The sequence below is a fragment of the Eptatretus burgeri genome, chromosome 16, assembly GCF_056783735.1.
Source record: "Eptatretus burgeri isolate ZD-2024b chromosome 16, Ebu_testis_v1, whole genome shotgun sequence".
NCBI lineage: Eukaryota > Metazoa > Chordata > Myxini > Myxiniformes > Myxinidae > Eptatretus > Eptatretus burgeri.
The window spans coordinates 67,148,130-67,174,547 of NC_140976.1; the positions used below are offsets into that span (position 1 = coordinate 67,148,130).

Below are 26,418 nucleotides of genomic sequence, written 5' to 3' on the forward strand. Positions count from 1 at the left end.
AAAGTTATAAATAAGCAGTGCCTCTGGAGCAACAACTTTTCTCGTCATGAGTTTAAGTTTTTAATCATTGTTTTGTATCCGAAGTCAAGCTTCGTTGAAGAGCTCGAACACTCAACGGATCAGGCCGCAATTACAGAACAAATGGACGTATCCTCTTTGTCCGTTATATGTCCTCTCTGCCGTAAAAGACTGCGCATGTGATTGCTGTTGATGCGATTTATTTATGTGACATCATGGGACACAGATGAGGTTCAAATCTCTGACGTCTGACGGAGATAAATGAATCGGAAAACGAACCTGTCATTTGGCACTAATTTGTCTCTGTATTTGGCCCGATCACACATGCACAGAGAGGAGTGAGATAATGTTTCAGTTTTATGGCAGTTAAACAAAACTAAAAATCATCCCAAACAGGAAACTTACTGTTTTTAGGGATGTTATAAAGGACACAAGCAACAGGCAGGAATAACTAATGTAATGTGTTCGATAAGGTGGTGTACAAAACGCTGCAGCAATGGTGGTAAACTTTCAATGTTTTTTTTTTTTCTACAACCTTTAAAATTTGTATTTTATTTCAATTTAATTATATACTTGAACACCGTCGAACAAAAATCACCTTGTTGGCACTTTGAAAACCTTTCCATTTGGCAGTACTTGGACAAAACATTACAGCATTTTACATCATCACGTCCAATCAAATTGCCACTTGCAGACCCCACCCATGTCCTTGTTTCTCAAGGCAGCGCAGAGTAATGTGTTCGATATACTCTGCAGTTACACTCGTCAGTGGAGAGGATATTGTATTTGGGTCTGTTTGTTTGTTTGTTTGTTTGTTTGTTTGTCTGTCTGTCTGTTTGTCTGCACAGAACGTGAGTATGTGTATGAATTACATGAGACCCTTTAGAAACCTAAGACTCCGAAAACCATTTAGACACTTTAAAACCTCAAGAATCACCAAGACGACAAAGACTCATAAAACTTTTAATATCCCGAAGAACCCAAAAACCCTTTAGAACCCTCACACCCTTTAAGATCCTAAAGACCCCCTAAGATCCTTAGACCCCTAACACCCTCTAAGACCCCAAAAGAACCCCAATACCTTTTAGATGCCTAATACTCCTTAAGACCCCTAAGACCCTTTAGATCCCCAAGACCTCATTACATCCTTTAGAATACTTAGACCCTTTAGATCATCTTAGACCCTTTAGAACCCTGAAGACCCTCAGACTCCTTTCTACCCTTTAGACCTGTAGGCCTTCACACCTTTTAATACACTGTAGACCCCTTTGACCTGAAGACCCTTTTTATGTGTTTTAGGACCCTTTAGACCCCTTCAGACAATTCTGGCCCTTGAGACCAATTACTTCCCTTTAGACCTTTAAAGACCCATTAGATTAGACTATTTCAGACCTTTGATCTTTACACATTTACAAAAAGACCATTTAGCCCTTTCATTTATGACATCCTTACATTTATTTTCTACACAAAATACATCACACAAAACAAGTCCTGGTGAGGTTCTGCAATTTCTAATTGCACTTTCTTGTTAATTGCTCATAATACCTTGTGTTACCTCGAATAATCTAAGGGTGCATGAGTGATCATTACACGAGACAATTATGTGATGTGGAAATTTGCAATCAGGTGTTCTGCACATCCCTCGTGCCAAAATGGCAATTGGAATGAACGCAGGAACAGTCTTTCAAAAATTACATGATCAATTCTACAATCTACATGTTTTGGTGGTTTTTTATGGAGGAGAACATAGTTTGACACAGATGGTACTGCACACTGTATAATATAGGTTTTTTGGGGGAAACAAACAGCAAGTCGTCATTGAATAGTCCTGTGTTTCATATTGAATGTTTTTTTTTCACTTTTCATTGCTCTCATGTGCAGGTGTGATGATGCATTGTGAAGCATAGCTGTCAGAGCAAGCTTTACACCTTATATCCTGTCTCTCTGCACTTGACCTGGAAGTTTAAACTGAGCATGAACATGTTGTGGCACTTTTGCTTTCTGTGTTATGCAATGAACACATTTTTGGACACAATTACAAAACAATACACATGTACATCGCATCATCTATATTTTAAAATAATGAAGCAAGTGTTTGTACGTACAGTTTGTATGTATGTATGTATGTATGTATGTATGTATGTATGTATGTATATATGTATGTCTGCTCTATACTCATTGTTTGGACAGCGAGCCTTATGCCACCCACAATTGTAACCTGAAAAGAATCATACGTCTACCATTTTGGTCAGCCTAATTGAGATCTTCGAAAGTGTTATATTCATAATCGCCATGCCCTCCCTATAAGTTTTCCATTCCTTGTAAAATGACCAAAGCGACTGTTAAAAGGATCATCAAATATCGAAAGGTTGGAGCCGATAGGCATCATGGGCCTTGTAAAGGCATATATGCTTCAGGCCTTTAGCTTCAGGCCTTTGCTGTCTGCCTATGGGCCAGTGCAACTGGAATTATCTAAGCAAAATAACTTATAACCACAATATATTATCTATGCACATCAGCAGTATGTATGTTTTTACTTCATGTATGTAAAACCAGGTTATTTTTTTTATTTTTGGGAGTGATCAAGGCAGCGGTCTGTTGCCGATAGACCACTCAAATACAGGGCTGTGTCAGAAGAATGTGCTGCATGCTTGGAACAAGATCGTTCGGAGGGCGGGTACTCTGCTCGTGAGTGGGAATAATTCAAAATTTTCAAAATGTTTAATTTCACTCATTTTAAGCAGAGATTCAAATCGAGTGGAAGTGATTTTTGATATATGCATATATATACTGTATGTCAGACAAGTAGAGGATCAATGTGTAGGTCCATGATAAGTTTGCAGGGACAAAACTTTGAAGGTGGCTTCTATACAATTTAAGTGTGCTGAACAAAATAGGCTTTTATTTGGGCTTATGGCTTCACAAAATGGGAACAAAATTACCCTCTCAAAAATACTGGCATTTTTGGCCACATACCAAAATTCAATATGGCCACCACCAGAATATAAATTAGCCCTGCCAGACCATACATTGCTAGAAAAAAAAAAAAAAAAAAATTTTTTTTCATCTATTTAATGATTAATGGATGTCAGGGAAAACATTTTTCCCAAAAAAGATTTATATTCAAAGTAAGTGTCCAATACTCAAGATGGCTGTCAAAATCCAAGATGGCCACGAAAAGCTGTGGTGGCTGCCATAAAAAAACTCTGGGTAGATCCCGATACAGATGTTCTTGGCAGTGTTGTGGTTGTGGGTCTCGAGACTACAATTTGTCAGTCTCGGTCTTGGTCTCGACTTCCTGTAGTCTTGATATCGACTCCCTGTTCTCTCGGTCTTGTCTCGGTCTTGGGCCAAGGGGATTTCGAAGATTTACTGGTCTCGAAAATGGAGACCTCAAGACCAGGAAAAAGCTTGTTAATCGAAAAAAATAGGCTTTTTCATTCTATTCTTACCACTTTACAGTCAACGTAAATACAAAGCATCTTAGAAAACGTGAAATGTACAGTTCATGTCTCTAAATGCCCACATTTATAATGACACTAGCACACAATGAATTAATGACCTTAATTCACTTATCTTTGTGTAAAGATTGTTATTTTGGAAAGAGATAGAGTCAAAACTTGAAGATAATATAACAAAAGATTATTCAGCGCATACACGTATGGCCAAGTATGACTTTAAAGGGGAACCAAAACACTCATACCACCTCGATGTTAACCTATCCCTTGATACCCTACAAAATATATATGATGTGTCTTTTTCTAAATTATATAGGAGATAAATATGCGATAAAAAGTCAAAATCTTCTTCTTCAGATGAGCCGTGACGTCGCATCAGGAAGTTGACCGCCATATCCGTACTGTCTCCGGGTTACATGGCCACACGATTGAACTCAAACGGTGAATAATTTTCGATTTTCCACAAATATGCCAAAGTCAATGCATCCTTGGTGGTTGTATACTAATACAAACCTAGATGGTTTCATGCTACACCCAATGTAATGGCCGAAATACCCTAAATTGGACGAGGTTTGTCCAAAATACCCAAGTGGAACGGGCCTACAAAATGTTTGCTTTTCTGCTCGGAACATTTTACAGAGAATTGTAGTGAAACAAGAGAGATGGCCATACCTTTGGTTCTCCACCACGATTGAGAGAGGATACCATCCCCATGATTAAGCAGAAGAAACATCCGTCACTCGACACAGCGATACCATTTCTATTGAGCTACCAGAACATGCACACGGACAGTTTGAGTGGTGAATCAAACACCTGTTGCCATTGCCTGGCAGTTACTACCAGAGACATGCAAATAATTATCTATGATCAACACATATTTCTGCAAATGAAATGAACCACCGTCTATTTATAGTGGAGTGAAAGTATAGATGTATCATCATCTACTCCTCCGAGAGGATTTGACCTTGGAAATTAAAACTTCCAGAGTCCTGGCCCGCACTTCACTTTCCACCCCCACAACCACAACTCCCTTCACATCCCCCATCAACCATCACAACACAATACCGACAACCACACCACACCCCTCTCCCCCAAGCACCACTAACCCTCCACTGCGGCAGGACCTCGACACAGCACGACACAGCATGAACATGGCACCACAGCACAAACATGGCACGAAGCAGCATGGACATGGCACAGAACAACATGATCATGGCATGATACAGCACAAACATAGCATGACTCAGCACAACCATGGCATGACACAGCACCAACACAACATGAACATGGCATGATGCAGCACAAACACAGCATGGCACCACAGCACAAACACAGTACCACAGCACAAACATGGCACAACACAGCACTACGGCACAAACACAGCACAACACAGCACCATGGCATGACACAGCACAACCATGGCATGACACAGCACCAACACAACATGAACATGGCATGACAGCACAAACACAGTACCACAGCACAAACATGGCACAACACAGCACTACGGCACAAACATGGCACAACACGTCACTATGGCACGACACAGCACAACCATGGCATGACACAGCACCAACACAACATGAACATCTACATGTTTCATGGCACGACACACAAATCATGGCACGACACAGCACAACCATGGCATGACACAGCACCAACACAACATGAACATGACATGACACAGCACCATGGCACAAACATGGCACAACACAGCACTATGGCATGACACAGCACAACCATGGCATGACACAGCACCAACACAACACGAACATGGCATGACACAGCACCATGGCACAAACATGGCACAACACAGCACCATGGCATGACACCACAGATACGGGGGTGGGAAGGAGAGGGGGTAGTTTGGGGGTGTGGGAGGGGGTTGGGTGGGGAGTAAGGACAGGAGAGAAGGGGAGGTAAGAGAAGAGAAGGGAGCAAAGAATAGTGAAAGTTCTATGCATGGAATTTCAGTGAAACTGGGGTGCAATGGGACATCCCTTGAGCAGCCATTGTTGACCAATGATATGAAGTACCAATATTTTGGTATTGATAAAACCAAAATAACATTGAACAATAACACCTGTTAGAGGGGATACCCAATTGCGTCCCAGTTCTTACATCACCTTGACTTCTTCGGTATGTTGTTGTGCTTTCAAGACTCACACCACATATAATGAGGGACTTTAACGCTCCCTTCAATTTGACTCCTTGAAACGAATCGCCATTGATTTTTTTTTATCTTACCTGACAAAGACTTCATTCTTCATACTTGTGTTTGAAGCGGTGGTAATGACAGAGTTGCCGGAGGAAGGGCAGAGTCAACTTGTTTGCACCAATTAACAAAGTGTTTCAACTTTACCTGCAATACCATGGAGAAAGCAATTATTGCATTTCACTTGGCCCAGAAAAATTTGATCACTTATGAGAGGTTATGATTAGTGAAAACAATTTTTAGACTTTATCACAGCCTTCTTTGTCTTGGTAGACTGCACAGTGGAGCACTCAGAAAAGAAGGCACAAGATGTGAGCAAGGCAACCTTAACACAGGAGGCCATTTGGGCCATCTTGCATGTGCTGTCTCCACACACCCATTAACTCGATTCGTTAATTGTCTGATCTCTGCACTATCACTCCATTCTTACCATTAACTTCATCAATAATAACATCCATATCCCTCTATGATTATATCTTGCAGGGAGCATTCAAAGCAATTCCACAAATGCTAAACAATCGTCGAAGACACGACAAATTAAGCTGTTTTATTTCATGATATATACAGTATATATACAGTTCATATATATATATATATATATATATATATATATATATATATATATATATATATATATATATATATATATATAATGGCATAGTAACTTTAAAAAAATAACGAATTTTCATGTAAGCATTCCCCTTGTTAATTTTTTTGGGATGCCCTTGACTATTGTCTCGTTCATAGAACTTCTTAAATGCTCCGTGACCATAAACCCATTAATTTATTGGCAGCGATTGTAGTTATGACACAGGCACACAATACCCGATTGTTTTCACGACATCACAATGTGCACAATCTACATTCAGATTGGACAGTCGGCTTTACGTCTCCATCAGAAGGACAGAGTCACACAGCGCTGCAGCTGCAGTGCACCCTCTCCGCCTTCCCCGGCCCCCATACTGCCCCCTCTCCCTCTCACATCCCCATCCCCTTGAACCATACCAGGATGACAGTTAGAGCTGGATTTGATTCCACAGAGGAACGAATCTACGACCAATCAGCTCATAGGCCAGCACGTTATATCAACTGAGCTATCCTGCCATCAATCTCGGTCACAACTCCTGGCCCTCCATCCAAGTGTTCATCGTGAGAGTGACGTCGTGGGGGCGGTGGGTGGACAAGAATTAAGTAGTCTTGGTGCCAGGTATTGGCTGACAAGAATTCAGTAAGAATTGAAAAATAACCCTGCACCAAGCAGAGTATAAAAACATCAGAAGTTCAAACAATCATCAATTCTCGTCACACATCGATGGCAATTGAAATAACATATCAGGATGACAAATCCACTGCCTTGCTCAGGTATTGATAATCCCCACATCCAGTGTATTCTCATCTCTCTATAAATCTCATAAACATCCTTTATCTAACTTATTTAATGTCACTTTGAATTTTCTTTATATGACTCAATATTAATCTCATCTTCAGATCTTAAGCTCACTCACTGAAAACAATAGTCTGATTTTTAAAAGATAAGTCAAATAGGTTCATTACTTAAGACACCAAACTTCTAATCCAAGTCTGGAGTAGGGCCAATTTTAAAGAAGTCACCGCAAACTTTAATGGAGAAATTGGAATGCCATTTGAATTGCACAAGATAAGTTTGATTATTTTGAATTTTCAGAGGACGTAGTTATGTTTTCTGATGATGAACAAAAATTGCAACTTCAAAAAATATATATTCTAAAAATAAGTGCACGTCAACCAGTTTGACTTTTGCACCTGCCCAATTGTGAAATTATGGCCGTGGCTTATCCAATTGTTCCCTCTGTTAAAGTATGCAATGAAATCATACTAGTAGTCAATTAATTTGTTTACCTTGGAAGCAATATTTCTACAACTGGTGTGATTGATGATATTAAAAGACGACTGAAATTGGCTGCCTCGGTATTCCATAATCGAAACTAGTTATGGCGATGTAACAATATGTTTCCTTGTGTACAAAAGGCCACGTATATAATGTCTGTATACGTTCAATATTGTTATATGGTTGTGAAGCGTGCACATTAACCGAGCCATTGGTGAATAAAATCGATGATTTTCAAAACAATAATTTAAGTCGTGTTGCAGGAATGAAATGGCAGGAGAAACACACAAATGTTTCAGGACAGCAGTTAATTTTTTTTCATTTTTTTTAATTTTTAAACATCATGGTGTGTGACCTTTGGAAATATTTAACAACATTGTTTTTCGCCAACAATTGTGTGAGCTCAGACATGTTGCTGGAATGGGAGATTCACGATTACCAGTTCGTAGTTTATGAATTTGGGCCTTACCAAATTGGAGTCGACCACCACGGCGTCCACAGACTCCGTGGCGACAAAACAACAGATGACAAAACAAAGTGTTTCGAAAAATAATCGAGGAAGGAATTTATTAACATGTCGCGTGGACAATGAAAAACGCAGATTGTATTTTCAAGCTTGGTTGCATGTTGCAAGACTTCAAGTAACAAAGTAAACATCTTGGAAACTGATTTGCGGTTTTGTTATCGAAAACAAGCCGATCTCATTACAAGGATTGGGCGACTCCCCGCAAGCTCGACTTCTAAGTGGAAATGATGAGCGTGTGTGCTGCACCCATGATGCTGAGATTACTGCTCCTGCTATGCTGAGAGAAATAGTGATGTCGGAGCACCTGATGCATCTGTTAAGAAGCCTTACACTAAACAAGAAGCGACATTAAGAAGAATGTGGAGAGACAGATTGCTTTGGGATTGCAAAAGCGGTCAGACAGGGGTACATTCTCTCCCCTTATTTGTTCAATCTGTATCGTGGAGCACATCATTCAGGAAATCAAACTCGGATGACACAGAGACTGGGTTCAGGATTGGAGGAAGATGCATCAGTAATCGAAGGTATGCTGATTATACCACTCTGATGGCAGAAAGTAAAGAGGACTTAATGAAACTGCTGCAAAGAGTGAAGAAGGAAAGTGAAATTGCTGGTTTTTATGTGAATGTAAAAATAAAGACGAAAATCTTGCAAACTGAGAAGATTGACATGTTCTTATTGGGATAGGATCGCAAGGAAATAGTGCAAGGTTTCATCTTCCTGGGTTCTAAGAGTGAAGGACACATCATGCACGCAGAAAATGAAAGTCTGGACAATTCAACCATGCTGGGTATGGGTGAAAGAAGAAGATGAAAAGGCAGACCTTATTAGTGCTGGATGGATGGGGGTAAAGGCTGCAACCAAGCTGTCTCAACGCAAGAACACAAATTACAACAAAAAACAACAGCTTCCACTCCCAGAATCAACAGCACTTGAAAATATATATATACTGGAGCAACCAACCCACCACCCAACCTTACAACATGCACACCTCAACAAAAAAACACACAAAACACATGCAAAAACACACACACCTGAAATGCACATGAACAACAACAACAACAACAACAAAACATCCAACTCGCCTCATAACATATACTGCTCAAATCAACAACCATACACACATCTCTCCATATATCTTCCACATTAAGTCACTACCCCTTTTAGGGCTGCAAGAAACAAAACCCAATCAACCTCAACCTACACCATTCAACCTGCCTCAATAACCTTCCTCCAAATTCAAAGTGTGCCATTCAACGCAACTTGCGTCACTCTCTCATACATCTTCCTTTCTGTTCCACACATTCCGAGTTGAGCAAGAAATGAAAAAAAGGAATTGCCAATATACCCTCGACCTCGACCCACTCGACAGGTGGGACAATATACCCACCTCAAATTGCTGACAAGAAACACTTTCATAGAAACAAAAATAAATATATATATATATATATATATATATATATATATATATATATATATATATATATATATATATATATATATATATATATATATATATATATATATATATGGATAAGCCTGGTGTGGCTTCGTGGTTAAGGCGGTGGTTTGGGATCCTTGGGGTCCTGAGTTCGATCCCTGCTGGCTGCTGAGTTAGCACCATGGGGGTTGACTCAGCCTGTCATCCTTCCGAAGGTCGGCGAAATGAGCACCAGTATACTGGTAATTATCCCTGTAGGGTCGAAGGCGACTCAAGGGTTGGCGTCAGGAAGGGAATCCGGCCGGAAAAACATTGCCACAAGAAAGGGTTCCATGATTGGAGCCCGCAAAAAGCTGACCCTGCTCAGGGATAAAGGCTTTCAAATGGTGTGATGATGATATATGGATTTATGGAAATATTCTATATATATATATATATATATATATATATATATATATATATATATATATATATGTGGATTTATGGGTGTATACACATATAAACATATATACACACACACTAGCAAATACAACCCGTTGCTTCAATGACGGAGAAAATAAAGGGGATTGGGGGGGGGGGAAAGAGGGAGGGAGAGACAGAGGAGGCAGGTGAAGGGTGAGCGGAGGGACGGGAGGCAGAGAGGATGAAGAACAGGGAGCTAGAGCGGGGGAAGTAGGGAGAGCGACACCTCACAAAACCATTGAACATTGCTATTCACTGTGGTAAGGAGGGGTGTGAGAGAGAGAGAGAGAGAGAGAGAGAGAGAGAGAGAGAGAGAGAGAGAGAGAGAGAGAGAGAGAGAGAGAGAGAGAGAGAGAGAGAGAGAGAGAGAGAGAGAGAGAGAGAGAGAGAGAGAGAGAGAGAGAGAGAGAGAGAGAGAGAGAGAGAGAGAGAGAGAGAGAGAGAGAGAGAGAGAGAGAGAGAGAGAGAGAGAGAGAGAGAGAGAGAGAGAGAGAGACATATAGAGACAGAGCAACAGGGGTGTTGGAGGAGAGTGCTGCATTTTATTAGGAGGGGGCAGCGAAGAGGAGACAGAGTGATATAAGGATGGGGGGAGAAGAGGGGGGGAAGACAGGTGAGTGGAAGAGGTGGCGTTAGCAAAGAGAATGAAATGTGACGCTTCATTACCGAACACGAAAAACAAAGAAACGAAAAGAAACTCATGTCAGAACAGCTGTCTACACAACGACACAACAGAGTTTATAATGTAATCCGCTGGTACATCTGCAAAAACTTTGATATTCCAGTTCCAGAAAATTTGTGGGAACATGAACCAAAAGCAATCACTGAAAACGTGGAAGTACCTACCGTTCATGTATGAACTAATGATCCCATCGAGCGTCAACATCGACAACAAAGCATTGCGACAATATATCATACTTCGGTACAAAAAAGAGAGAAGAAGGCATTGCTGATTGAGGTGTTGATAGGGGCTGAGCTCGAACCATAAAAAACGGCCCCAGACCTTTATTCCTCCTCCACCAAACTTTAAGGTTGGCACTATGCATTCAGGCAGGTAGCGTTCTCCTGGCATCTGCCAAACGCAGATTTGTCCGTCGGACTGCCAGATGATGAAGCGTGATCATCACTCCAGATAACGTGTTTCTACTGCTCCAGAGTCCAATGGTGGTGAGCTTTACACCACTGCAGCCGACGCTTGGCATTGCGCATGGTGATATTGGGCTTGTGTGTGGCTGCTCGACCATGGAAACCCACTTGATGAAGCTCTTGATGAACACTGCTTGTGCTGTCGTTGCTTCCAGAGTCAGTTTGGAACTCGGTCATGAGTTTTGCAACTGACAACAGACGATTTTTCCACGCTATGCGCTCCAGCACTCGGCGGTCCCATTCTGTGAGCTTGTGTGGTCCACCACTTCACGGCTGAGCTGTTGTTGCTCCTACACGTTTCCACTTCACAAGAACAACACTTACAGTTGACCGGGGCAGCTTCAGCAGGGCAGAAATTTGACGAACTGACATGTTGGAAAGGTGACATCCTATGATTGTGCCACGTTGAAAGTCACTGAGCTCTTCAATTCAGCCCATTCTACTGCCAATGTATGTCTATGGAGGTTGCAGGGCTGTGTGTTTGATTTAATACACCTGTCAGCAATGGGTGTGGCTGAAATAGCCAAATTCGCTAATTATAAGGGGTGTCCACGTACGTATGTGCGTGCATGCATATAAACAGGGGAGAAAGATAATTAATAGATATATGAGGAAAAATTTCAGGCCAAGACTGGGAATCAAACCCAGGTCCTCTGGCAAACCATACCAGTGCTCTTCTATATGAGCTATCTGGGCAACCCACAGGCTGAGCAACGCAATTCCTCCACATACAGAAATGCCACTCTCCCCCACTGCTTCCGAGGCACTCGCTGCCAACCATAGGAGCAGCGAGGGCCAGTTCACGATCGGGTCTTCCCCCCTTGAGGGGACAATTCCATGTCCGCTATTATATGTGTGTAGGTATTGTTGTGGGCATGCAATATCGGTTAAAGGGGGTAACATGGTGTAGTTATTTCATTCTTAAATGTTCAGCATAAGATGTATGGTATTTGTGCACAAGGATGACAATGCGTCAAAGTATATCAAGACAGATTTAATTGTGAGCCTTCCATTGTGTTATGTGTCAGCAATCAGATTATCCCTTGTTTAGTCATTAAGTCTATACCTCTGTTATCCATCCTCTAAATGGTTCTTACAAATAAATATTTAAAGGACCTTGAGGAATAAGATTTTTTAACGACAAGGCAGGTAACATCACCTCTAGAGGGACCATGGAAACGTGAGTTAGGGCATGTGTAATATGACTCATTGAATTGAGAGAAGCTGTTAACACCTGGTCGGCACTATGCTGTTAAAAAACCCTTGTGCGGAGCTGATAACACCTACGGAGGAGCCGCCCAGAGAGGTGATTAATGAATGTAGACAAGACACAGACCCAATGGCTTCTTGTAATCAGAGGGAAGAGGACATTTGTTTCCTCCTTGTTTATGCTGGTTGCACCAAACCTGCAGAGAGGGCTGTTGTGTTCCGCATCACAAACGAGCTGCATCCCCTTTTATTTTGCTCAATCATCAATCAGCTCCTCCCCCCTGCGACTGGAACTGAATTGCTATCAGACACTTTGCCAAGCCCTACCTCTGGGTTTGCTGATCATCTCATTGTTTTGTGAATCCCTTAGTCCCTCATTGTAATTCCCGTGTGAACGGTTAAGATAATGGTTAAGTCAAACGAGTTGTTGTGGGCACGGGGAATTATTATCGCATCGAATTGTTATATTACAGTGCTGTACATTAATCGTGAAATGCTGTCTGTACTTCTCTCCTCCAATGTGCCCTCCTCCGTTTATATATAAAAAAACTGATTAATTCCCTTGAGTTGTGTCAGTAGGTTCGCAGTTAGTCATCGGGCTATTAACCCCAGTGTGGTTAAAAAGCATCACTGTGGAAAATCAGTGCCATTGCCTCGCAGGAGGCTTCGCAAAGCCCAGAGGATCGTCTGGGCCACCGCTGAGGACCATCCTGTTAGACGGACAATCTGGATAGAGGGACAGATTCTCGTTCAAACTATCTGTATGCGGAAAATGAAAGCAAAGATCGATTCGGCTTTCCCGCCGGGACGGCGTATGGTCTCTTTTGATGATCCGTCGCTAAATTGGTGATCTTGTGGGTGGAAGATTTGACTTCAAGTCCACCTGGCGGTCAAACGTAACATTGGTTCTTCTGGGATCGGTACACTGGTCCCAATCCGGAGACTGTAAATCTATATTTATACACACACACACACACACACACACACACACACACACACACACACACACACACACACACACACACACACACACACACACACACACACACACACACACACACACACACACATATATATATTGTTATTATTTTAGTCTTCCAGTTTGTCCATTCCAGTTGCCTGTTTCGAATCCAGCAAGTAATCTCAATATGACCATAATGGTAAACCGCTTTGAAGACCCCCCTGCCAGATCTCACGTCAAATGCCGTGCGACCGTTCAGATTGGAGTGAAGGGGGGGGGGGCGAATTCGTCAAGCACTATGCTAATTAGTGTGCAGGACGACATCCTCTTTCAAACAAGGACAAATGTATCCAAGGGCAGCGTCCTAAAGGTTTTGTCGGCTAAAAAAACCAAAACAAAAAAAACAACAACATCAACTTCCGATATTTTGTCACGTGCCTTGATTAAGCCAATAGCGAGACCCGTCATAGTGTATTTACGTATTTACAAAATATAGTGCATTTTCCGAAATAAATAGTGTATTTACGAAATTACAATACATTAAATGGAATAATCTTTAAATAGTAACGTGAACTTTTCCAAACTTTAAAGCAAATGTCCGAATATATTTAAAAGTTCATGATAGACACTCTCAAAAGGCACCATCTATGCGAGGATGTGTACAGGTGTTTACTATTTCAGGAGATCCGGATCCTGAATATAAAAGAGCCGAGTCCTAATATAAAGGTTTTGTCTTCAGAAGAAGAAGAAGAAGAAGAAGAAGAAGAAGAAGAAGAACAACAAGAAGAAGAACAACAACAACAACGCTGAGCTCTCTTCGAGCGCGAGACGCTGCTAAAAAGCTCCGTTTCGTCCACATTGTAAACTACCTAGGGAGGGTAAGCTTCAACAAGTGCCTTAAACTTCAATGGAAATTGAGATCCTTCCTGGTGGTCCGTAATCACAGATTCCCCAGTTATGCAGATGTTGTGCAAATTGCTGTGGCATTTGTCTGTTTATCCTTGAGCAGTATATCTGAAAAAGTTATGGATGGATTTGGAGAGGTTGGGCCTGTGACAAGGACGAACTGATTCGATTTCGGTGCAGATCCGCATCCAGATGCGGATACTATAATTTTTTCATTGATTCTTCACCTTTGAAAGATAGGACCAAAAACTATAGATAGTATAGCACGATATCTCACATCATTGCGGACGGATTCGGACGAAACTTAGTGAATGTGTTGAATCGGTGACAAGAACAAGCAGATTAGATTTTGGGTAAAGTCCGGATCCAGATCCGGCATATCAATGGATACAGAACGGCAACTGTTCAGCCTGTTGGAGTTATGTGCTCCCCCAGGTGCTGTTCTCCTTCGACATTGTATTATGTCCTTTCTTATCTGTTAATCCATTTCTACAGTTTGGTGTATAAACTCTTTCGATTTGATTTGTGGCTTCACAGCAACGATTTTTTCTGCATATTTCATGACTGTATGTACAATTTTGTCACTGTCTCTTTCATTATTTTCCATAGATATTCCAGTAAATACCAACGCAGAAAAGTTCAAATGTTTTTCAGTGCCACAAATTACTCTTGTACATCAGAATGAAGGAACACACACACACACACACACACACACACACACACACACACACACACACACACACACACACACACACACACACACACACACACACACACACACACACACACACACACACACACACATATCTGATGGAATTTTCATCCTCATTCCGTGCCACCCTCTTTCTTCCATCTCCTTCCTCCGATTTCCTCCCAAACTTCATTATCTTCTCACCCAATTCCTTCCCAAACCCCCAATCTTATTTTCTCTCTCCTTTCTTCCTCCCTTTCCACGTTAATTGTTTTGCAATTTATCTCAGCCCTTTCTCATTTAAAAAATAAATACTTAATTGTTATTTTCACTGTTTAAACATCTCCTCCTTTCGATACTCCTCCGAACCTTTCCAATTCCCGACTTTACTATTCCCTTTTTCCCCCCTTCTCCATTCTGTCGCCTTCCTAACCGTTTGCAATGACACTGCTCTTCACTCCAGCCATGATATGTGTCACTGCCTTGCCCAAATTGGTGTTTTGAAATGTAAACTCCATTGTTCTAAATGCAGATTTGTGGGTCCACCGTTCCCTCCTCACCTTCTTTTATCTAATCATAAGGGAGCCCCCATACTTTTGACAGCGCTTTGGGACATTCACAATATATCGAGAAACGTTTCAAGGCTAGCCTGAGCAGATTGCCACTCCATCGCAGGATGCTCACCTAAAAGTTAAAATAATTTGTAATTTTTTTCAGGGTGACGGCAATAACTCACCTCCTTTTTGCAGAAAGACACCATGGGATCTTTAATATTCACCAACGACCAGTGTTGTCAGACAAGCACTCCGACACATGAACAGCACCAACATTGATTCATTGCCTTGCGTGCAAAACACATGCCTGGTGTTGACTTAATGGTTAGGGGTGGTGGGCTTGGGATCTTAAGGTCTTGAGTTTAAATCCAGCTCTGCTGTTGAATTAATACCAGGTGGGGTTGATTCAGCCTGTCATCCTTCTGAGGTCGGCCAAAATGAGTACCAGCTTGCTGGGGTGATTTAGCCATTCGATTATCCTTCGTCAGAGTGGTGACCCGCCCAGGATTGTGCTCAATAGCCCAGGAGACTGCTTCGGCAGCACCGATGCTCTGTATAGAGTATGGTCCTGATGGATGGATGGATGGATGGATGGATGCAAAACACCTGGGTGATGGTTTCGATTTGGCTCGAGATTCAAACCCATGTGATAGACAGCTCAAAGGCAACAGTGCATATCTCTCAGCTATACTGACAGCCCCTTCTCTTCTGCTCGTGTCTATTCAGCTGTAACTCCTACCCCTTCCTCCACCCCAACCCCACCTCTCCCACTCGCTCCACTAACCATTCCCTCACCAAACCTCTCCCCCACCAAAAGCCATGACACACCCAGCTATGGATCACCAACTGTTTCTGTTTAGTCCATGAATATCAGATACCTACGTTCCAATCTAATGGATATCTGCTAATCAGTTGCTGCCTTGTCTGCATTTATCATCTTTTTAACAGAGAACTTCTCCCCCCATAGTTATTTAAAACCACTTTGACAGACCTAATGCTCATACTGGTGGCAGTGTTGCAGTCAACAAGAGGAGCTTCCTTTCCAACTGCTCCTGCCCTGGCCCTACAGTCTCCTCACCCTACCTATGCTCTCCTAACTGAGATGATTCTATGTGTATGAGACCTCTCAGCTAAATTCAATTTGCTCTCATCTTCACATCCCAATTCTCTCTTCTGAATCTACAGTAACTTCAAATGCTAACATTCCAGCTGCTTTGGAATCAGTCGACACACAACTATCCACAATATTGCAGTCAATGCCTTTTGTGACACTTCAGGCCTTCACCCAAACTATAGGATTCCCAACCCATATTTCCCTTGATGCCCCCCACTCTATGATACATTTTAACTTGTTTAACTTTCCATCTGCTCTTTTCTGCGATTCCTTAGCTCCCAGATAATGTTCTTTTGAAGGTAACTCGAACAGACAGTCGTCAGAAAATGAACAAGGCACCATCATGTCTGGCAGTTCGATTGAGTAGATTGTTCTATCCTGTAACCCACGATCTCCTGAATTGACTGATCACCTATCTCATCTCTGGACTTTGTGTCTGGGACTTATTTTTCAACATTCTACTTTTCCTCCTTCATTAGTTTATACCTTCATGCTTCCAGCTTTCGTAACCACTCATGCATCCACTGCTATTGGTTATACTACTTTCAGTGCTTTCCTTCTCAAGACTTGTTCATCTATTCTGTTGATTCCTCTTTTCCAGATCATTTTTCAAGGGCGCCCTGCCTGTATCAAGAAAAGTCACTAAACTTACCCCAATCCCGCAGAATGGTGCCTCGATATAAACCAATGTGGCATGATTATCTCCCTTGTACATCTCAATTGGTATTTCATTCTGTCTGACTCCCTGTACAGCTGCTGTACTGCTTTCCATACTGTCAGCAAATGGTATCCACGGTAACCTCTCCCATTGCCTCCTCATCTCGAGTTTGGCATCCCTCAAGATAGAAGTGTGGGACAAATCTCGTTCTTGGTGGACATCAATGACATATCTACATTACCGGAACATGTGTTGTATCCAATTGGAGACAAGTCTACTCTGTGCACTAGGACAGTTACTCATCCATCCACCAGGCAGGCTGCAGCAACATTCCTCTCTGCTTAGCTCCAATTTCCACCTCTCAGCTTTACCCCACCTGCTGAGACCCTGTCCTCCCTTTTGCCTGCACCTCCTGTCCTCATGAAGTGGTGTATCATTACATTATTGTCATCCTGCTTCCCTTTCACCCTACTCCGTCTGTGCTTGTTGACCCTTTGCCCCTGCTGTTTTCTGCTCTTCCACGAACCTCAAAACCTGTATCAAAGACGAGATGAAAATAATGGTGTTAAGTGCTATCACTAACTGACGACGTCACATTTATGCTTCTTATTGACAGGTGCAGTAGCTGTTATGAATGCCGGCCTCATTACCAAGCTCGTAGACTTGCTGAAAAATTCAAGTGTCGAAGTGTGCAAAGCAGCTTTGGATACGCTGCACCACTGCCTGATCGTAGACATCAACAAACTCCTCTTGGCATCAGAAATTACTCTGTTCAAAAGTCTGTTTGCTCATGAAGATCACATTGTACGGGCTAGAGCGGCCCGCAATATAATGGATGCAAGGTGGGCACCACTACACAAATAAAGATCCTTCACATCTGCAAAACATTTCGTGAAACAAACATTCCATTGAGGTTTCCCCACTAAAAAAAACACATGCCATTGCGAGTCTCACAAATGTGGTACGAAAAACGTGGAACACGACCAGTAGTTGCAAGTTTTTGTAAATATTCATGACCACTTGACTCTTCATTTTAGATCTCTCTTTGTCCATCTCGTTTGTGCGTACGTACAGTGTCTGCCAAGAGGGAGTGACAGAGGCCATTCAGCAAGGCGTAATACCGGCCATCGTGGAGATGCTCGCAGATAATGAGCTGGAAGTGCGCGTCTGCTCTGCCGGAGCAATCATGATGCTGGGAGTGAACACTGAAGGTGAGCAATTGATGAATTAGTGTCCAGCTGCGGGGACCCAAGGAAGTTAATCACAAACTCAGAAAAAAAAAATTGATTAAATAATGGCGTTTATCTTCTTTCGAGGTTGTGCACAACAGGCAGGATTGCTTTTGCACCCTCACATTCAATGGCATGCAACTTCATGTATAGTTTGGTTTTCGAGTGAATGCAACCGTGGAATTAATACGTTCAACCACAAGCACAGCGACAAACGTTTTACGACTACTTCCCCCTTTTCTTCAAGGGGTTGGTGAAATGATGGCATTCCTCCATACGGATCAGTTTCATGCATAACCGAACATTCCGTGGCTTAATTGACAGTTTCAATCCAAGCCTTTTAAAGGATGTCCTCTCAACTTTCTTCCTTGTAGAACGAGCTTTATTGTTGATTTCCAACTTCGTCTTCTCACCTCCGTATTCCATGGGAGTACCTCCTGTTCAACTGTCCTCCACAGGGCAGCTCACCGGATGACGGGATTGGGGCAAAGCTGTCCTTCGGGACCCTCACTCTTTGATGATAGGAGGAAAATCATCGGGTAAACCTCCTGGGTCACATTGCGGTAGTGTGTGTCTGGGTGGTGCTGAGATGTCGACCATCAGACGGCGGTCTCCTTGGGTTAACCTGAGGTGGTCCCTTGGCGTGGGTGCCTGGAATGTCCTATCCCAAAGAGAGGATGATCACCTGTCTCTGTTATCATCTGAGCTCAATCGTTTGAACATCGTTATTGCAGCACCCTCTGAGGTTCGGAGACAGAGGTCATGTTCGATAAAAATTATGTCACCATGCTAACTTGTGAAACAGTGATGGGATTTTGACCAATTTCGCAAAAGTATACAGTGTGATGCAAAGATGAACTGATTAGGTGTCATCAAAGGTCAACAAAGGTCAGAGTCCATGAACTGTTTTCTTTCCCGAGATAACTTGAGAACGGCTGAAGGGTTCCTCGTCAAACTTGGTTCAAGTATGTATCATGATGCATATATAAATTGCTTAGATAATGTGGTCAAGAGTTCAAAGGTCAATGGTCATGTCAGGTAACAAGCACGAATGAGCTGAGATCCTCGTCCTCTTAATGATGACGTCATAAAAACGAATATGACATCATTGTGAGGTATCAGGTTTGTGATAAATTATCTGTGCTCATGCCTGGCTTCATTCCCGCAAACAAAATTCAAACAGCTTGGCTTGTTTCGGAGATAATGGTATAGGCGATTTCCATTAGCGGTGATATTATGACGTCAACTTTTTTTCTAGGAAGAATTTCCAAAATCGGAGATGGTTACTGCCTGTGCGTGGGCTTTCTGCATATACATGGCAAGTTTCACGAAGATCCGATGAAAACTCTGGGTTGTGAAACAAAAAATGTCAAAAAATAGGAATGACGTCATAAAAATTGATATGACATCATAGTGATGTATCATATGTGCGGTAATTCATCTCTCCGAATGCCCTGTTCGATTCCTGCAAACAGAATTCAAAAAGCTTGCCTAGTTTGAGATAATTTTTTCGGCGATTTCCATTAGCGGAGATATTTTGACGTCATAATTTTGTTTTCTAGGAGGAATTTTCAAAATCGGAGATGGTTAGTGTCTGCGCAGGATATTTTTACAAATATATGCCAAGTTTCAGGAAGTTTGGATGAAAACTGTAGGCTGTGAAACAAAAAAGTCCACAAGAAGAAGATTAAGAACAACAACGTGAGTAAGAGTTAGAGATCCTCCATGAGGATCTAAAAAGTCCACAAGAACAACAACGTGAGTAAGAGTTAGAGATCCTCCACGAGGATCTAAAAATGAGATGTTTGAGAACAGCTGAAGGGATTTAAATCAAACTATGCCTTGTGATAGCTTAATGGTTTGGGTGGTGGGCTTGGGATCCTCGGATCCTGTGTTCAAATCCCCTTCGGCTGCTGAAGTAATACCAGGTGGGGTTGACTCTGCCTGTCATCCTTCCGAGGCCGGAAAAATGAGTGTCAGCTTGCTGGGATCCTGTGTCGGAGTGGTGACCCATCCAGGATTGTGTCCAGTAGCCAAGGGGACTGCTTAGGCAGCACCAACGCTCTGCACAGAGTATGGTCCTAATGGATGGTTGGATGGATAGGGGCAAGATCGTGTTGAGTGGTTACACCTGCTATTGGTCTAGTCGCTCCGATGGTTAGCATGCCAAAGGAGTTTCTGGAGCTGTGTCCAATAAGCTGACTCCAATGATAATTGAGATAACACCAGTCAACGAACGTATTATAAGACAAAGGATTTGTCATTCCTTAGGTGTCATTTCCCTGGTCTCTGGATATGATCCGACTGAGGCGAGTGATCTCACCGTGAAGGATGCATTGTATGCTACGCTCAAGTCTGTGGTTGATCAGTGCCCCTGGCAAGATACTTTTCTGGTCTGGAGGGATTTCAATGCATCAACTGGAACTGATAGGGATGGTTATGAGACTGTGTTGGTCCTCGTGGGCCTGCAACTGTGAACCACAACAGCACTCAGTTTTTTGACTTTTCAAGAAGTCTATGGATGAAGTCATTTATGTCTCTGCTGGCCGTGAGCCTTGGTCAATCGATGTCTTGGTCGGGTCTGGGGAGTCATGGATTCACTGGATCATGGGGTGAGGCGTGGTCGGTACCTGTGCAGGGGGATGAAAGTCCGAGTCTTCACGTTCTTGGTGGTTCCAGTCTTGCTCTGCTGATGTGAGACTTGGAATCTGAGTAGGGATCTGAGATGGAGACATAATTCCTTTGGTACAATTCTCTTTGGAGAATCCTTGCATATCGCTGGTCAGACTACGTGTATAACGAGCGGTTGCTGAGGGAGACTCAAATGATATTTGTTACCTGCATAGTCCGTGAGCATCAGCTGCGGCTGCATGGACATGTGGCTCATTTTCCTGACGCTGATCCTGCTCACCAGATTCTCTCAGCGAGGGAGCCTCGTGAGTGGAGGAGGTCAATGGGCCGACCAGGTTCCCCGTGGTTGCAGCAGATTGATCAGCATCTCAAGGAGACGGGGATGGGGCAGACATCTGCCTGGGGAATGGCCAGATGGAGGCCCCTGGAGTACCGGCGGAAAGTGGACGCAGCGGCGCGCTGCTCTGGCGCATGCTCCCATACCTGACCTTTCCTGATCTTCTGACCTTCCTTGCATGTGACCGTACCAACCAAGTTTTCACTCTACATTCTTCCTGATTCTTGAGCTCAGAATCCTTTCTTTCATCGACAATCCATTCATCCATCGTATCATTGTCATCTCTGTTCGTTTCTTTCCTTTCACCTTTTCAATCCACATTGTGAAGTTTCTCTTCCATCCATGAATACCGGTCTGATAAAGGTTTTATAAAACTCGAAGTTTTACACATAATGGAATATTTCTGTGCTTCAAGATACCATCGAGTTGTCTCCACTTATTCTTGGCTGACTTCATTCTCAATATATCATCAGCTAATTCTACTCCTCTTGATACCTCTATCACCTGCCCAAGGTAACAAACTTCTGACCTTAACGAAATTAAATTCTGAGCTCAGGAGCATTTCTTTTTCCTCTTCATCTTATTCTTGAAACGGTTGATCCTCACATCTTTTACAAATTAATATCCCAGTTGTTGTTACCAAATTTCCAATGATAACCCTGCATCTCTTGTGACACCATCTATGACTGCCTCCATTGAACTGACTCGTAATTCAAACTCTATTTTCCACATATTGAGCAAGGCCTTCATCCGCTCTCCTTCCTTTCTCCTTCTTCGCCACTCACCATAGCTTTAATTTTATTTTTGTTGATGTGTTATGAGTTACACTTTTACATTTTTTGCTCGCTTGTTCAAAGAACAGAGAGCAATAGCGATACCCCCAGCGTCAGCGTGAGCGTCAGCGTGAAAATGTTAAAGTTTTTGATGCAAGTTATTTAGAAGCTTGCTATTCATTTAATATGTGTACTAGGATGCTGATATTTGTCATGGAGGTTCCTTTGGAGGATATTTTATTGATGTTGTGAAGTTGAAATTCAAAAATAATTTCAAATGTTTGAAATTTTTGACCTGTTTTGAACTTAACTTTTTTGTAGCACATCAACGTTAAAGTTTTTGGTGCAAGTTATTTAGAAGCTTGCCATTCATTTAATATGTGTACTAGGATGGTGATATTTGGCATGGAGGTTCCTTTGGGATATATTATTGGTGTAGTGAAGTTGAAATTAAAAAATAATTACAAATGTCTTAAATTATTGACCTGTTTTGAACTTAACTTTTTTGTAGCACATCAATGTTAAAGTTTTTGGTGCAAGTTATTTAGAAGCTTGCCATTCATTTAATATGTGTACGAGGATGCTGATATTTGGTATGGAGGTTCCTTTGGGGTATACTATTGGTGAGGTGAAGTTGAAATTATCAAATGATTTAAAAAAGAAAAAATTAAATTTCAACCTAAGATGGTGTCAAAGCCACCCAATGCTCGCCTGTTTATACTAGACGCTTGCCATTCATTTAATATGTGTACTAGTTTACTGATTACAACATACAAATACATATATTGCTTTAAAATTATTTGGATCAGACTTCACTGCAATGCTTTATAAAAAAATATTATTAGACTAGTCTTTTAAAAACGATAAATGTATGAACAGGTGAGCATTGGGTGGCTTTGTTTAAACATCTCTTTACCCTGTTCATGCGAAGTGAAAAGAGAGATTAAGCATTTGGTTTACTTCTGTCTGTCTGTCTGTCCATCGTTACAAATGTCAGTTTATGATCAAGGAACAACTTGATTTTAAATTGAATGTTATATTTTGAACATGAATCAGAACATGAATTGAAAAATGAACCTGTAGTTTAGTAGCAAAAAATAGTAGAACCAAAATTTTTTTCTACAACCTTTAAAATCGTTCTTTTATTTAAATTGAACAGTGCAGGAGGAAAAACTGATCATTGGTGTAATCTTACCTTCACGTCAAACATTTCCCTGTCTCACACCAACGTCTTTATCATTGTTCTTGATTATTTTTTCCTATATTTCCAGAACAACTTTCACTGTAATTTCTTCAGGCATGAGTTGCCTTCTGAGAGCCCTTTCAACAACTGCTCTTGGTACTCGATCATATGCATTCTCCAGGTTAACAAGTATAAAAGACATGTCTCAGCCCCCATTGTTTTCGTAACTTTGCTGCTTGGAGTTAAAGGGCAAGCACATATTTATGCACAACTAAAATGGCTGCCAGTCTACCAGTCAGCCATCTTTGTCAGATCACAAAATAAAGTGAGGTGCACGTGTATATGGCCGTGTACTTTGTTTGTGTCAAGTTTAAACAAAATTGGACAATGCATGTTGGAGAAATGGTTGGGGACACGTTTAAGTAACAAAATGGCCACCATTCGGCCATCTTGGATCTTATCTCGAAAATCATTGACGTGCATATATTAATAGATCATTCGTTATCTGTTTACATCATTAATACATCATTCGTAATACATCATTCGTTATCTGTTTGCCAAGTTTGAACAACACCGGTAAATGCATGTCCGAGAAATGGTTGAGGACGTGTTCAACATCAGGTTGTTTTTTCTTTTTTACAACTAAAATGGCCACCCTGCCTGTGAAACACCAGGATGACAGTTTATAGCGGGGTTGCTATTCGATCCCAGGCTTGACCACTTCGAGGTGAGTGCACGCATGTGCCAGCCCAGGCCAACATGCCAGCACATACTATCAAATGTATAATTGACAAAAATTCCATTTGAAATGTGCCCATGAGATTTTTGATTAAATTTCTTCCCTCACGTTAACGTGCATTTTTAAATGGCCTTACATTTTTATCAAACAGATATTACAGGGGTATGATTCTAAATTTTTTATTGGCTTTATTTCCAACATTGTAGTAAAAAATGACCTCAAACATGGGTTAATTGATGCGTTTCATTCCATTTATGAAAATGTCTAATGTAAGCCTTGCCTTGCCTTGCGTACTCATAAGTGGTGCCTTCATTTTGGAAATCTGATTTTCACAACTACCAATTTTTTTGTGACAGTGCTCATCAAATATCAAGAATTGATTGTCGCCCTCAGGCATAAATTGAACCAGTAATTTGCAAAAAATTTTTTTTCGAAAACGGGATACGACTGTCATCAATTTTTGTATCCGGATCCAGATGTTCACCAAAATTGAATCAATTTGTCCTTGTCACACACCCAACCTGTCCACCAAGTTTTGTCCGAATTTGTCCTTAACATTTTAAGACAGTGTGCCATATATCCTTTTGGCTTTATCTCTCAATGGTGAAGAATCACTAAAAGAATTCTCATATCCGGATCTGAAACTGGATCTTCACTAAAATCTAATCCATTCGTTCTTGTCACACACCCAACCTGTCCACGAAATTTCATCCCAATCGGTCCATAACTTTTTGAGATATCCTGCTCACAGACAAACTAACAAACACACAAAGAAGTGGTTATGGATCGGAACTTGCGAAATCAGTCGCTGTGACCTTGCCCTTTGTTCCTCAAAATTTAGCTTTTGATTACTGAACCAATTCCGTGACTAAATATGCATATTTTGTTGAAATTTCAAGTCAATATGATGGAAATTGATGATTTTATGTGATCTTGACTTTTGACCTCAAACAATGGGCTTTCAGGTTTGGATTGGCAAACCAATTTGGTAACTCAATATGCAAATTATGTTAAAACGAGCAGAGTACCCACCCTCTGGTTGGGTGGAGATTGCGCATTATTTGCTGAAAAAACGTATAGTCTGTCTATTTCAATAAGACTATAGATACTTGCGTGGTGTGCGTCTAAATGGGTCCAACGGGTCGAAAGGTCTACATGTCTAAACTGTCCTTTTAAGGACCAAGGGACCAATTCCCATCCGATTGACTATTTATGTGACCTTGACATTTGACCAATAGCCCTCAAAAACAATAGGTTTCTAGCTTGTGACTACCTCTACCAGGTGGTTCAGTTTCATGAACCTGATCATGAAGATCAGAGTAAAATCGTGACCTGTAGCCGATTGACAGACAAACGGACACACAGACACAGAGACAGAGAGACAGACAGAATAACAGACCAGACCAACCAATATACTTGTGAATATTCGATTTCGGAAGTAACAAACAGGGATGAAACCGTAACCTCCGTCCACCTTCATTGGCGGAGGTAAAGTTGTCATGTATTATACGTTTTTTCAACCCTCTTCATGATGTTACTCTTTGGGGACATCCATTTATGATGTGTGCATGGGGGAGTGGAGAGGCTAAACTGAGAAAATAACATTTTATAAAAGGAAAACAAGAAAAAGAGCAATCAGAGATTGCAGACCCTCGCCAGGACTTGTTTTGTGGGGTGTATTTTGTGTGCTGTTTGTGTACAGGTGTGTTACGTAATTAATGAGACATAACTCGAACTTCCACTTTATAACTGCTGGCAGTGATGACCAGGTACCAAGACGTCCCACTTTGATTGGACACCTGACCCTGATCCATGACGTTTATTATTATTATTATTATTATTATTCATTTGGATTCAGAATGGGATTAAAATATATTAAATTCAAATCAATTGGACGTCCAAGGAGGTATGAGTCCTGCGTTGGTGTAATCAGAAGGAACCCAAACAAGCAAAAAGCAAAGGTGAAGTCGTCAGGAGGAACCTTGATAGGATTCACATTTCAGCTGCTCCTCCTCTACCCTCAAGCCCATCGAGGCACAGCCAAGTGAGCATTATTTTAATAAAAAACAAAAAAACCCAGATCAAAAAAAAAAAAATCAAATGATTCTGGCTGACAGACCATGTGTCCGATCAGGATGACATCTAAAACCTATATTCCCCGTCATTACAAGATTATAACTTTGAAGTTTCATGTGATTTGATGAAGTGGTTCAAGAGAAATAATGTTTTTTTTAAAAAGATTTTTGCACAATCCAATATGCTGCCAGACCATGTGACCTATCATTTATCATTTTTGAATA

General features: G+C 41.5%; 1 protein-coding gene across 4 annotated transcripts in view; it reads left to right on the top strand.

The window, feature by feature from the left end:
- Positions 1-26,418, top strand: part of RSPH14 (radial spoke head 14 homolog) — a 276,628-nt gene that overhangs the window by 224,305 nt on the left and 25,905 nt on the right. For all 4 annotated transcript variants that reach the window (XM_085860541.1, XM_085860543.1, XM_085860542.1 and 1 more), the window contains exons 5-6: positions 17,843-18,068; positions 18,301-18,437. In XM_085860541.1, the coding sequence (XP_085716667.1) occupies positions 17,843-18,068; positions 18,301-18,437 (363 nt within the window). The remainder of the gene's footprint in view (positions 1-17,842; positions 18,069-18,300; positions 18,438-26,418) is intronic.